Source organism: Mauremys reevesii, linkage group 3, assembly GCF_016161935.1.
Source record: "Mauremys reevesii isolate NIE-2019 linkage group 3, ASM1616193v1, whole genome shotgun sequence".
Classification (NCBI taxonomy): domain Eukaryota; kingdom Metazoa; phylum Chordata; order Testudines; family Geoemydidae; genus Mauremys; species Mauremys reevesii.
Window position 1 is genome coordinate 118,872,492 of NC_052625.1, and position 13,927 is coordinate 118,886,418.

A 13,927-nucleotide genomic window follows, 5' to 3' on the forward strand; every position below is an offset into this window, starting at 1 on the left:
AGAGTACCCAGAAGCCACCTACTACAGGACAGGCCTAAAAAAGAAAATAACAGAACACCACTAGCCATCACCTACAGCCCCCAACTAAAACCTCTCCAGCACATCATCAAAGATTTACAACCTATCCTTAGAGATGATCCCTCACTCTCACAAATCTTGGGAGACAAGCCAGTCCTCGCTTATAGACAGCCTCCCAACCTGAAGCAAATACTCACCAGCAACTGCACACCATACAACATAAACACTAACCCAGGAACCTATCCTTGCAACAAAGCCCGATGCCAGCTCTGTCCACATATCCATTCAAGTGACACCATCATAGGACCTAATCACATCAGACACGCCATCAGGGGCTCATACACCTGCACATCTACCAACGTGATATATGCCATCATGTGCCAGCAATGCCCCTCTGCCATGTACATTGGCCAAACCGGACAGTCTCTACACAAAAGAATAAATGGACACAAATCTGACATCAGGAATCATAACATTCAAAAACCAGTGGGAGAACACTTCAACCTCTCTAACCACTCAGTGACAGACTTGAAGGTGGCAATTTTGCAACAAAAAAACTTCAAAAACAGACTCCAAAGAGAAACTGCTGAACTTGAATTAATATGCAAACTAGATACTATTAACTGTGGGTTAAACAAAGACTGGGAATGGTTGGGTCATTACACCAATTGAATCTATTTCCCTATGTTAAGTTCTCCTCACACCTTCTATGGGCCATCTTTATTATCACTTCAAAAAGTTTTTTTCCTCCTGCTAACGATAGCTCATCTCAGTTGATTAGACTCTGCCTGCTGGTATGCATACTTCCACCTTTTCATGTTCTCTGTATGTATAAATATCCCCTGTCTGTGTGTTCCATTCTATGCATCCGAAGAAGTGAGCTGTAGCTCACGAAAGCTCATGCTTAAATACATTTGTTAGTCTTTAAGGTGCCACAAGTACTCCTGTTTTTTTTGCGGATACAGACTAACACGGCTGCTACTCTGAAACCTTTCTTTGGAAGCTTCACTATATATGACCCCTTTTACACTTGTCATTCACTTATACTGTAGTTGTATTTCTTCATCAAGCAGGGCAAAAAAGAGTAGTGTTCTCCAGAGAAAAATACTGATACATATAGGCCTTTTCCAGCTCCTATTGGAATTAGTGGGAAAATTCCTATTGACTCCAGTGGGAAGTGGATTGGACTCTAACTTCCCGTGTATGTATGTGTGTGTCGAATTAGGTGTGTTTCAGAGGTGTAGAGTTATGCAGTATCCTCTTACTGAAGCTTGAAAACATTTGAATCACAAAGTTTTCCCTTCAGATCATTGTTATTTTGATAGCTGCCTCTTTAGAAGGACTTTGCAAGGTTTGCTCATTTATATTATTGTAGGCTTATAGTTAGCGTTCCTGCTGCCATGAATATCACCTGGATGGGTTACAAAGCCTGGGAGGGAAACTGTCTTTTCAGTAAAATCTTAAGATATTTTATACTAAACCTTGAACAGCTGCCAAGATGATCTCTACCCTTCATTCATTTCCGCAAATATTGTTTGTACAGCATCCCACCAGTTCAAGATTTGGAGAAAGAAGGTGAATTGAGAATTTGAAATCTAATTTAAATGATTAAAATATAGATTTTGATTTGTAGACTTGATAAAGTTACACATTAATTTCAATGGGTAGTTTTCCTCCTATTTCACGGGTAATATTGACTGGTTCACGATCAGTTTGGCTATGTCTGTGAGAGCAGTTATAGAAACAGGAACAATACAAACATACCATCTTGGCTGGCTGAGTTTCATTCAGTTTTTTTTTTAAACAGTGGTTCTAGATGTTCTAAGGAATCTGCAAACTATGACCTATGAGATTCAACCCCCTTATCCAACCTCCAAGTTCTCTATAGATTGTTAATGCTTCACTTTAGGAGGTGAAGGTGCCAGCTTCCTCTAAACAAAGTAATGGTTTGAGCCCTTGTTCAAGAAGCCATTATTTAAAGTTAATAGCTGCACCAATCATTATTCTGTTGGGGACTTTCCCTTTTCTCCACTCATATCTTTGGTCATTGATTTTCTCCTTCTGGGGATGGACAAAGATCAGGTTTCTATGTTGACACTGCAATATTCCAGATGGTGGTGAGCTTTAACAATTAGCATCATTAGAGAACCACTGCCATGACAAACATAAAAAGCACAAAACTTGTATACCATGCTGATGGAGAAGCAAGCAGCATATTTTGATATAGAAACACATATGGTGAATGTTTCGTGTTTGTTTTTGTGAAAATATAGATCAAAATAATTGAACAAAATACTCTGCTTCCCAATCACCAGTACATTGGCAAGACACCTGAAAAGACTAAGCATCAGCAGGTGGACTCAACAACCATCTCTACATTCACCAAGGAAATGAGCTTCAATGAATCCCTGACCATGGAAGAAAGACTGTACTCTGCTCCAGTAAAAATCAGGCTTTTGAAAAGCACAGTACTTAATTAAAATACTTCAAGTAAATCCTGTGTATTATGGTAAAAAGAATTAATAATTTTAAAATAATCAGATTAATTTCCACGCAGTCTATCCCTGCCACAGCATATGCTCCCCAACACACCAACATAGCTGCTTTGGTGGGCAAATTGGTGGGCCAGGATCAAAACTCTACCTACGTCTTGCTCCCACTTGCAAAGGAAAGGGATGTAGCGGCTGTGTTGAGTTTGCTTCCACTTTTGTGCTGCTACCTGTGTAGCAATACAAGAGTTAGCTGGTATAGGAAAGTAAGCTTCCAATGCCCACAGTTCGCCATTCCCGGCCAATGGGAGCTGCGGGAAATGGCGCGGGCAAGAAGCAAGAGAGACAGACTTCATCCTTTTGGAGGAGGCCTTATTTGTTCAACTTTCTATATCAAAAAGCTAGACATCAGATGCCAGTAGATCAATCGCTGAAATGGAAAGGGAAAACTTCCGTTACAGCTTGCCCACATAGGGTCTTTAGCTCTTCAGGAACTCTCGGTGCTGGAGGTTCCAGTGCCTCTCGGTGCCGTCGGTACTGGGGCAGATTTTTCAATTGGAGATCACTTTCTTTTAGTGATTCTCGGTGTGGGAATGTCTGCAACTGCTTTTTGGTAGCCTTTCTAGGAGCAGGTTTCTTGGCAGCTGTTGTTGAAGTGGAGCCCCTGTCAGAGGCTGCCGTTGGCATCCATTGGCCAGAGGATGACGTGAACTCAGGGTTGGAGGCTGGCATGAGGGATTTCTCCATCATGAGGTGCTTCAGTTGAAGATCCCTGGCTTTTCTTGTCCTAGCTGTCAGTTTTCTGCAGTATGGGCACTTTTGAGTAATGTGTGTCTCGCCAAGGCAGCGGAGTGTGATAGTCAGAGACCAGAATCTGCAAGTCAGGCAGCGTTTAAAGCCAGGTGAGCTGGGCATGCCGGAGAGTCAGACTCTTAGAGAAAAAAAAACAAGGGTAAACCCTGTCTGAGACTAAGGCTGTACGCCTGCGAGAGAGGCAGGGGTAGATAGGGAAGGTAAAGGATTTTTTTTTTTAATTTTAAAGGAATTAGAGTAATGCAAGGGGCTAGAGAAACTAACTACAACTAAGCTAACACTATCACTCTGAACTATCTACTATAAATCTTATCTGAGGTAAGATAGGGCACTGCTGATTGCCGACTCAAGCCAAACGCAGTAGAGAAGGAACTGGGGGATGGTTGGCTGCTCGGGGCGGCGCGAGATGGCAACGGTGCATGCATGGCACAACTGGACACTGCTACCACAAATCTCTGATTGCAAGTGCAAGACATCAAGCCACCTAAAGTGGAGCACCCACAGGGACACTCTTTGAAGAAGAACCCAGAGTTCACACACTAAAGTGAAATCTTCCAGCTTGGCACCCACGGAGCTGAAAAAAGTCTCGGCACTGAGCGTTACAATGGCGCCACCTGCTGTACCTATGCTGCACAGCTCTAAATCCTCCGCACCGGCAGTTTCAACTCATGCTGAGCTTCACGGTTCCACAGCCATTCATGAGGCATGTGGACCTGATAGTGGCCTCAACTCCTGAATCTCCTCTACTTGGCACCAAGGGTACCCCATCTAGATCACTAGTAAGCCAGCTGACTACTCCTTGCAACTCAGCCCCCCCCCCACACCATATATCTGCAGGTGGTTGGTATTAAGGAAGAAGAGGATGATGCAGTAATAAATACTCTTCGCCACTTCTCACCCAAGCCAGGACCATCTCTTCGCCAACCACCTGCAGATATACGAGGATGGTATGTTCACCCATGGGCACCGCCCCCCGTACCATTCCCACCTTACTGGTCATACTGGGATCCGTGGGCAATGTATAGGGCTGAACATTGCAGCCCCCCTAGCCTGCCTAGGTCCAGAACATCCTGGTTCCCTTCACCAACTGTCCCGGCACCCTCCGAAACACAAGAGGAAGACACTGAGGAACCTGAGAACACAGCCAAACATGACACTTGGCTGCCTACTCACCTCTCATCTTCGACACTGGACGAAACCATAATGTCCCCCACACACACACGATGGGGGATTATTTCAAATCTTTTCAGGACCTCTTCAAAAAGGATGCTGAATTCCTGGACATTTCGTTGGCTCAGCTACCAGAAGCCCAGCACAAGCTCACAGACATACTCCAGGCATCCCTATCAGAAAAGATAGCTATGCCAATTAATGATGCAACCATGGAGCCTTCAAAAATAGTCTGGCAGACACTTGCCACAGCACCACCCTCATGTAAAAGATCTAACAAAAAAAAATTACGTACCACCAAAAGGCCTTGAGTTCCTATTTACACACCTCGCACCAAACTTCTTAATAGTAGAAGTGGTCAACCAAAGGGGGGAAACAACGCCAGTCTCGAACGACCCCATACGATAAGGACTGGAAAAGGCTAGACCTTTTCAGGCAGAAAGCAGCATGATCCATTGTGATATCTGTGGTCATGGGTTCCACCTCTCCATGTTCTGGTGACTGTTCTTGCTGTCACTGCAGTTCACCTATGCTGACCTGGAGTACTGATATTTCTATAGTTGGAGAACATGTTTACAACTCTTGGGGCACATGTTGGCAACAACATTTGTTGTCAAGCTTGCCAGACTCCATATGAGATGCTTGCAGGCCTGGCTTCGAACAGTATATATACCGCACAGACACTCTCTCAACAGATGCCTCATACACATCTCAACAATATGGTCCAAGGCTGACAAATGTGGTTGACAGACTATCCACAAGCTCCATCAGAGTCATTGGATGTTCTCAGAGCATTAGCTTTCTACATTGAAAGAATAAAAACATTTAGAAAATAATGTAGACTATTGATCACTGACATTTTCAGAGTGGCTACTTGGGCATCAGTCCATACTTTCATTAAAGTAACTGAGGTTCTTCGAGATGGTTATCCCTGTGAGTGCTCCACTGTCCTCCCTCCTCCCCTCTACTTCAGAATTTCAGGTCAATTCTCTGAGGTAGAGAAGGAACATGGGGACAGTTGGCTGTGCACCGCTATGTAACTGCTCGGAGTGGCACAAGACAGCTACGGTGCGTGTGCAGCCCAACCGGGCACTGCTACCACAAATCTTTGATTACAAGCACAGAGCATCAAAACACCTAAAGTGGAGCACCCACAGGAACAACCATCTCGAAGAACCTCAGTTACTACACAAAGTGAGTAACTTTATCTTCCACTAACCTGTTCTAGGTCCCAAGATAAATACTTACCATCTCTGCGACTAGATTAGCGAAAGAGACCTAGAGTCTTTACTCAAATAGAAGCAGTTCTCGAGACTCTATTTCACTCTGAAATAGCGATCTTCAAGAAGAGCTGCAAATCTAGGCAGAGGGGATTTCTTCAACTTTCTGTTTGCAGATGTGGTTTAGGGATGTGAAGTGGTTCAGTACATTCAGTTTTATTGATTATGAGGGATTTAGCCACTGTTTAATGTACAGTGCCAATGTGTATGTTAGGCATGGGAGGAAGTTTTGCATTTGATGCCTTTAAAGACCCCATTCACCATTTGTGGAGTTGTCAGTGAGATCAGGAAAGTTTCTTGAGAGGTCACAGCTAATCCTTTGATCTAACACTCACCAAAATGGAAGGATTCTCTGGCTCCTACTTATGCTTTCTGGTCTGAGAGAGAAAGTATAGCTGCTCAGATCCAAGACATTAAGTCTGCTTCATCCATCCATAACCAACTCTCTTGAATCAGAGCCTTTGTTGTGAAGATCTTCTGTTCTTTAGGTGCAACTTAAAACCCAGGCCATTCATATTGATCAGTCTCTCTCCTACTCAGCTCCTACTTCCAATGGTTCAGGGACTTCAGTTTCTTCACATTTGCAAGAATCTTCCTCCCAAATCTTCCCCAGCCATATGGGGAACAAATTTGTCAGGTAGCCAACAGAGAGGCTTAAATTGAGATCTAGCTAGCTGAGGCTCATTCCAGAAAGACTGTTATTATGTAGAAGGGCTCCAATACATAATCCTAAAATAGAGTCCATTTAGAGTCCATTCTGTCCCCTCCAAGGCTCATCTCCATAATATATCCACATTAGGTTCATTCTGTTAGAAGGTCAGTGTTTTCCAACAATTTATCACACATTGGTATCTGAGATACTGAGGTTATTGTCCACATTTAGACAAGGAAGTAACCCACGTAGCTAATATACCAGTTTCTAGTAACTTGTGACAGATGTTGACTTTATTGGCTGCTGCTGTATGTCTGAGATTTGTAAGGCTTCAAATCACCATTTGGAATTAAATTTACATTTTTACTCAGCAATGCTCTCTGATTCTGAAGCTAAATTGGATGTTTGTTTTCAGAGGGAGTAGGCAGCCTTCTTGAGTTAAACGTTCCTTAACCCTCCCCCAGGGAATGGCTTCTGCTTGCTACCCTCCTACAGTGGAGTTCTTCAGGAAGAAACAAAATATACTTAGTAACTGGAATTCTCCAGAAGATTGTATAATTACACAACTGTATTCAGTTGGGGCATTATGAAGCTGAGAGCTTTGAGAGGGAATGTGTCTTGGGAAGCACAGTCCAGGCCAAAGCTCCAGGGAGCACTTGGGGATTGTGCATGCTGCACTTTCCCTTAAGATAGTACAGCATTTTCCTTTCTCTGTGTCTAGCTGATCCACTGGCCAGCGTGTTGGTGGGGAAGGCTATGTCTCCTCTCTCTTTGAGGTGTCTTGCAGCCCCAGAATTACTACCATCAACAGGTCTTGTGGTACTTCCTTAAGTGCAAGGTCTGTGATTATCATTTGCCCTTGCATGGGGGCTGGGGCAAAGCTACTTTTACCTTTCCTATTTCCATCCATCCACGTGAGGGTCCGAGTACTCTAGCCCACTGCCTCTGCAAATCCACATTGAGTCTCCATCCTTCTCTGAATCTATGGTGTATTATAGCTAGTTTAGATGAAGCAGAGGGGAACTAGGAATGGTTACAGGGATGGGGCCTTTTGTAATTACAGTTGGTCAGCCTTTACCAATATGTTGGTTCTTTGTACTGATGTGTGTGCATCTTCTAACAGTCAAACTGCTTTAGGATGTTTCATGGGTCTTATCATGCAACAAAGAGGTTCTGTAATGTGGATCTGGAGAGGCAATACATCAGGTACCTTTTCTTTCTTTCTTTTTAAGGAACTAAGGTGGGTTCCTACTTGGGAATGTAAAAAGAGTTTAACTCAAGGACCATTTTATTTCAGAAGTCAAATATGACCATGAAGTAGCACCTACATTCTCTTCTATGTGGTCAGTAGGTACTTTAATTGGCTTCTTATTCTTCCTTGCATAAAATATGCAGAGGGACTCAAAACAGTTTTGCAGACTGTTTCAAAGGTAGTTTAAATAAACGTTAGCTGGAATAATTAATAACAAATGCAATTATTTTATTTAGTTTCTATTAGACATACAGTATAGACCATACACACATTTAATCAATACAAACTTGGCTGCCTGAAAAAGGGAGTTAAACTCCTCCTACAACAGGCTCTTTTTCCTCCAGTGCCTAGTGTAATCCTTTCCCATTCCAGTTATGCAAAAAAGATTCCCCAAAATAGGACAAAATTGTGCCCTTGTTTACACTTGGGTAAGGACATCATTCAAACAGGGATGTGCAAACTTTCGGCTGGTAGGAAATTGTGCTCCATGGGCTCAGCTAGGGTAACCAGATAGCAATTGTGAAAAATCGGGACAGAGAGTGGGAGTAATAGGTGCCTATATAAGACAAAACCCTGAGTATCAAGACTGTCCCAATAAAATCAGGACATCTGGTCACTCTAGGCTCAGCAGACTGCTAGTTAGGGGAGATGCTTAGCTAATGCACCAGCCTGTATGCCATGTGCCCTAGCACTGTCTAGCTCCTAAATGCTTGTTACAGCATATGCTGCCTTAGCAATAACACTGCTCAGCAGATGGTCAGCACACAGGTTGTTCCTGCTCTAAGGAGTATCAAGTGCACCAGAGTTTTTTTTCTTGGAGTCCCTGTTGAATCCAGTTCTACTCGGTTTCTTTTTGCAGAGGATACATCTGCCAGCATCCCTCTCCCTTGTCTACCCTGTCAGTCCCATGGAAGGATTTGGCCTGATTATCTTTTTTTTTTTTTTTTTTTTTGGACAGACTTATTTTGCCCTGTTAAATATGGACATGAAATCCAGAGCTTTATAAAATATTAATTGTTATTTATGATGACAATGAAGCAAAAGTATCTTAGCCTGCTTTAAAAGAGCATATTTTGAGGATCAGTGTTCATAATTGGTTTTTTAAATATATAACTAGTGCTATTCTCCTAGCTGGCTGTTAGCAAAAAGGGTGGATCAGTGTACCGGGAACCTATTCATTATACCTAGCACATTAACAATGTTAGGGCTTCCAGAGCTAGTATACACTTTGAGAAAAGAGTGTTTTTGTAACCTGTCATTTTCTATTTAAGGCTTATTTTGTATTCCTTGAAATCATCAAATGGAATGCTCTCCTAATAGTGAAGAAATGGGTTCAGTCTGAAAAAGCCATTTGTTAGCAAATTTCTAATTAGGAAGAGCTGTCTGAACATGAGCACACTGATTTTTCACTTTTAAACAAAGGGAAATAGAGTATCTGTTTGCACCATAAAACACCAAGGCAGTGACATGCAAAAGTAAAATAAGCTACCTTCAAACATCTAAAATTCATTACACTGTGATAGTGCATCTTTTTTCATAGCTAATAATTTTTTGTGTGTATTTGTGCAGGAAGAAGCACTCCATAGATTTCGAGTGAGTGATTATTTAGAATACATGGAAAGCTTGGAGGCAACCTACAGGCCAGTGCTGCTGAGAGACATGAGGAACATTAGAATGCAGAGCACATAAATCAAGCAAACAAGCATTTCATCTTCAAGCTTTAGTTAAGTTCTGAAAGGGAATGCCGATTGTTTTATATCAGTCTCCATAAAAATTCATGCTGTGGAAATATACATATGTTAAAATCCATAATAAATGTTTTCAGAATATAGGTTTTTGAAGGGGACATCATCTGAATTGGATCAACTGAAAAATAATTTATTTCTCCAGCCATACTGTATGTACTGCCTTATTTTTATTTGGTAGATTGCTTGAGAATCTGCCCGTAGCTAACATAGGGGTCTTGTTTGTATTCTCTGGAAGCTGTTCCCAAACTAATACATTTTGGTCATCTCCTCTTACCTAAAACTTTAAAATTTTGCACAGATCTGGCAATAAGAAGCAGTACTGAGAATAATCACTTGGGTATCCTGTAGTTATGTGAATGGGGATGAGCAAAAGCAAAGCAGCTTTCCTGGATGCATCTGATCTGACTTTGTGGTTTGGCTGAGGAAGAATAGTTAAATCCAAATGGAACAAAGGACTGATACTGCCCTCAGCCATAATGGTTTCTATACCATAAATATATATTTGTAATCTTATATGCTAATTTTATATTCTCAGAATGGATAAATGGGAAGGCAGATTACTAAAATATGCAGTATTCAGTACAGTCATTTTATCGATTGGTTTGATTTGTACATATTACCATTATATAAAAAAACTCGCACTAATAAAAGCAAGGTGATTCTGAGGTAAATAAATGAGCAGTGTGGATTACTCTTCTGTCCGATCTGGAGTCAACTTCAGAAAACATGTCAAAGAAGATGAGTGTGACATCAATTCTGGAAATTAGTGATGCATTTGTGTTTTTATACAATGACTGATTTCAACATTCCGAAATGTGTGTTTTGGTGTGTATAAGCCTGGGTTTCTGAAACATAAGTCAAAATAATTTTGTTATGTATCACTAATACAAGAAATGAAAATTAATCTAAAATACTTTTTGCAAAACAAATGTTCATTAAGGTTCATTTACTTGTTTTATCTTTTCTGTTCATTGTGACTTCGACAGTTAAAATACTGACTTGAAAATTGGAGTATATAAAAATAATTCCATTACAATGTAACCTATAGTTCTGTTATTACAATAGCGTGGCAAGTCTATAAAAGAAAATTCAGTGAGTTAGCTTGACATACTGGACTTTTTGCCCCAACTGATATGAATTCAACAAAGGAGTCCTAAAAATGGTACTAAAAGCACAAAAACTACTTTAAAATTACATTTTCCAAACTTGTTTCCCAATGTATAATATAAGTTTATGGTTCCCTTTCTTCCTATTATACCAGTGAGTTATTGTATTTGGTGTAGAGAATCTTGCTGTGCTTTGTTACTGTTTTTAAAAAGCTGCATCACAATAACAGGAAAAACTGAATCTCTCCCTTTCTTGATTGGGATCTGAGGGAAGATGAAGCAGGTAACAATCTGAATTCATCTTATGTTGAGAGGCCAAATTGTATGTCACCCCGGAAAGTCTTGTGACTAAATATACAACAGTTTGATTAGCTGATAACAGTTGTAAACTGTGCCAACTACTGAGAGTCTTTTTCACCTTAATTTTGTACCATACACATCCTCTGATTTTTAACAACTGAGTCAAGGCCAAAAATGAATGTCCAACAGTTTCTTGGATTTCTAAGACTTAAGTACCATGTAGTTATGAACGAAGGCTTGTGCTTTCCTGGAATAGCAAAGGAATTGGATTTTCAGTGCTTACCTGCTGGTAAGATCCCAAAGGCTCTCTCAGCTGGGATGTTGCCCCAGGTATCAAAGGGAGGAGACAAAGCAGAGCACTGTTCAGCTACTCCACTGAATTTGAGATATACAGATTTGTGCTCTGTGTAGACTCACTAGCAACAGCCATTGCTCTCCACCTTTCCTGTAACTGTGGGTTACTCATATGTCCATAATGAACATGAGGTTATAGAGTCTCCTTTGGCTGGTTCTCCATTGCCTTGCCATTAACATATTAGAAAGATGATATTTTGGCTACATCTTGTCCTAGCATGCTGGTAGAAGATTGGGTGCTAAATGTTCATTTTGGCTCACTTTCATTCCACAGTGAAATCTGAGAGAAGAGTTTTCACCTGTACTTACAACAGGAAATGACTGTGGGGCAAGCTAGCAAATGTTGACTTGTCAAAGGCTAAGTGGGTACACATGTATGTGCTTGCATATGCAGAAGATGAACTCCAATTGGAACTTTATTCATGTACATCAGTAGGAGGAGGTCATTATTTTATCTCATTTAAATTCAGAAATGTAACTTGAATGTACCAATTTATTCCAGATTCAATAATGTGTATCTTGTTCCAGTTTTCTTTCCCTGTCAGACAACTATTAGTCTTATAACTGTGGATGATGTATTTACCTGCCTACCTCTAAAAACGGTTCCCTGTTTTAGCAGACTGAGGGCTGTGCACATTTGTGATCTCAGCCACAGCTTTTTATTTATACATTGTAGTTTTAAGCACCTGTATAGGCATTCTTTTTTCCATTAGATGTCCCTTAGAAATGCAGAGCCAATAATAATTTTGATCAAATTGTTTTGTTGTATGCCAAATATGGAGTAAATGCAGAAAAGTTATTAATTATTCTTTTTTTCTAAAACAACATTTTAAACACCAAGACAACTAATGTGAAATGTTGAAAGATGATCTGGAACATAATCACATCTTTAAATCCATCAAACCACAAGGAGTCAGACTTGAGAAAACGACCCCTTACCCTTTACAAAGTCTGTGATTCAGTGGACGAGGAGACATCTGCTAGTGACTTTCTAGACTGGGGCTATGATCAAGTGACAAAAACGTCTCTTCATTTAGAGGGACTTCATACCCCAGTTTCTCCCCTTCAATAAGAAACAGCATCACTCTCCATCTCTTCTTCAGGATGGAGAGAAATCTCATCAGAAGGGGCTTCATCTCCTATTGCTTCTCATCAGTAATAGGACTACCGAAAACCATCATGCCATTGGCGAAATCGTGTTCCCATTGAAATCAGTGGCAAAACTCCCACTGACTTCACTGAGGCCAGAATTGCATCCTGTCTTTCTTCATTGACTTTGAAGAATTGGTTTGGGAGAGAATTGTGTGCGCGCGCTCGGGAGAGATTCCCATAACCCTCTTTCCCCTGCCCCTTCACAAAAGCCATAAACTGGCCCTAGAGATCAGAAATTTTTAAAAAAGAAAGCAGTACAATCTTTGTGCACTAATTTCAGTCACCTTTCTGAAGCCAAGTCTTGCAGCAGTGAGCAGGATGTTGAGTCAATAAGGAACATTAGCAGCTAAGTGACATGTTCCAACTGAACACTGCAGTAGTCCCACTAGTAATTACAGAACATCAGATTTGTATTTCACTCAAGATTATTGTACTGTTAGCAAACAGGAGGGCTTTTTACCCAACATCTGCTAAATCAGCAAAGGATTTAGATAGACACTGAAAAGATTAAAAGGTCACAGGATGATGCCATGTTGTCTATCAAATCTGTTTATCAAAATTTCAAGAAGAAAATTTCAGGTAGAAACCTAACCTTTACAATACCTGGATGAGCCATATTGACTGTGAACTTTAAATGTGGATAGACAGTTCAAGATAATTGCGTACTATCTGCCAAAAATCAAAACCACAAAGAGAGAAAATTCAGTATACTGCAAAAGTTGTTCTTATGCCACCATCTATTACAGAAATGTCTCAGAATGAAAGAAAAATGATGTGGTTTCTCTAAGTCGATCTGTGCATGTGGCTAATGTCAGCACCCTATAATGGAGTTTTATTCCCCACTTGAGTGATAGATTGGGTGTGTGTGATATTCGTGGTGGCAGCTTCTATTTCTGCCATTCTGAATACAGTCTCTCTAAAATAACAAGAAGGCACAAATTATGTCTGATAGTGCAAAAAGGAAAATGTAGTTTAAACTAAGAAATCTTAGTCAGATTACTGTGCAAGAGTATAGAGGCTTTCCACAAAGATTTTCTATTTTGATAGGTACAAGTATCCAGCATAACAGTTCATCCTGAAGAACACACTAATATTGGGAACAAAGGGCATGCTGTGGTTAGTTCTAGCAGCAAAGCAATATAAACTACCATAGTGCCTCCTGTATATGTGGGCAGAATTGCCAGGTGAGATGGGGTGCTCATGAAAGTTTAAGTGTGAGAAGTACTTGGTTACAGAGCATGTTGCAATGCACTAAGGGATTGCCACCTATGAATGAAGCTAGCTATATAAATTAGGCGTGGCTTCATCAGAACTTTTTAAAATTTAAATCTATGGTGGAAAAAAATAAAGCATTTCAGCTCTATAAATCCTGTCTGTGTTGTATTTGAGGTTACCCAATGTCATCACAACACTTTCTCGTAATGTGAATGAAGCAGTACTGTCAGTTTGGGGGCAGTTAATTCCACTCTTAATGGCTCTTGATTTTTTTCCTATATTTCCACCGGTGTGAAATGAATACATACATATGAACACACTCAAAGGTAAAATATTAACTAATACTTGGATTCAGTAGTGCTGGGTTTTTCAGGTTTG

General features: G+C 40.7%; 1 protein-coding gene across 5 annotated transcripts in view; it reads left to right on the plus strand.

The window, feature by feature from the left end:
* TBC1D32 (TBC1 domain family member 32) overlaps nt 1-13,701 on the plus strand; it is a 156,821-nt gene extending 143,120 nt beyond the window's left edge. For all 5 annotated transcript variants that reach the window (XM_039528780.1, XM_039528779.1, XM_039528782.1 and 2 more), the window contains one exon: nt 9,244-13,701. In XM_039528780.1, the coding sequence (XP_039384714.1) occupies nt 9,244-9,363 (120 nt within the window). In that variant the 3' untranslated portion in view covers nt 9,364-13,701. The remainder of the gene's footprint in view (nt 1-9,243) is intronic.
* The last annotated feature ends 226 nt before the right edge of the window (nt 13,702-13,927 follow it).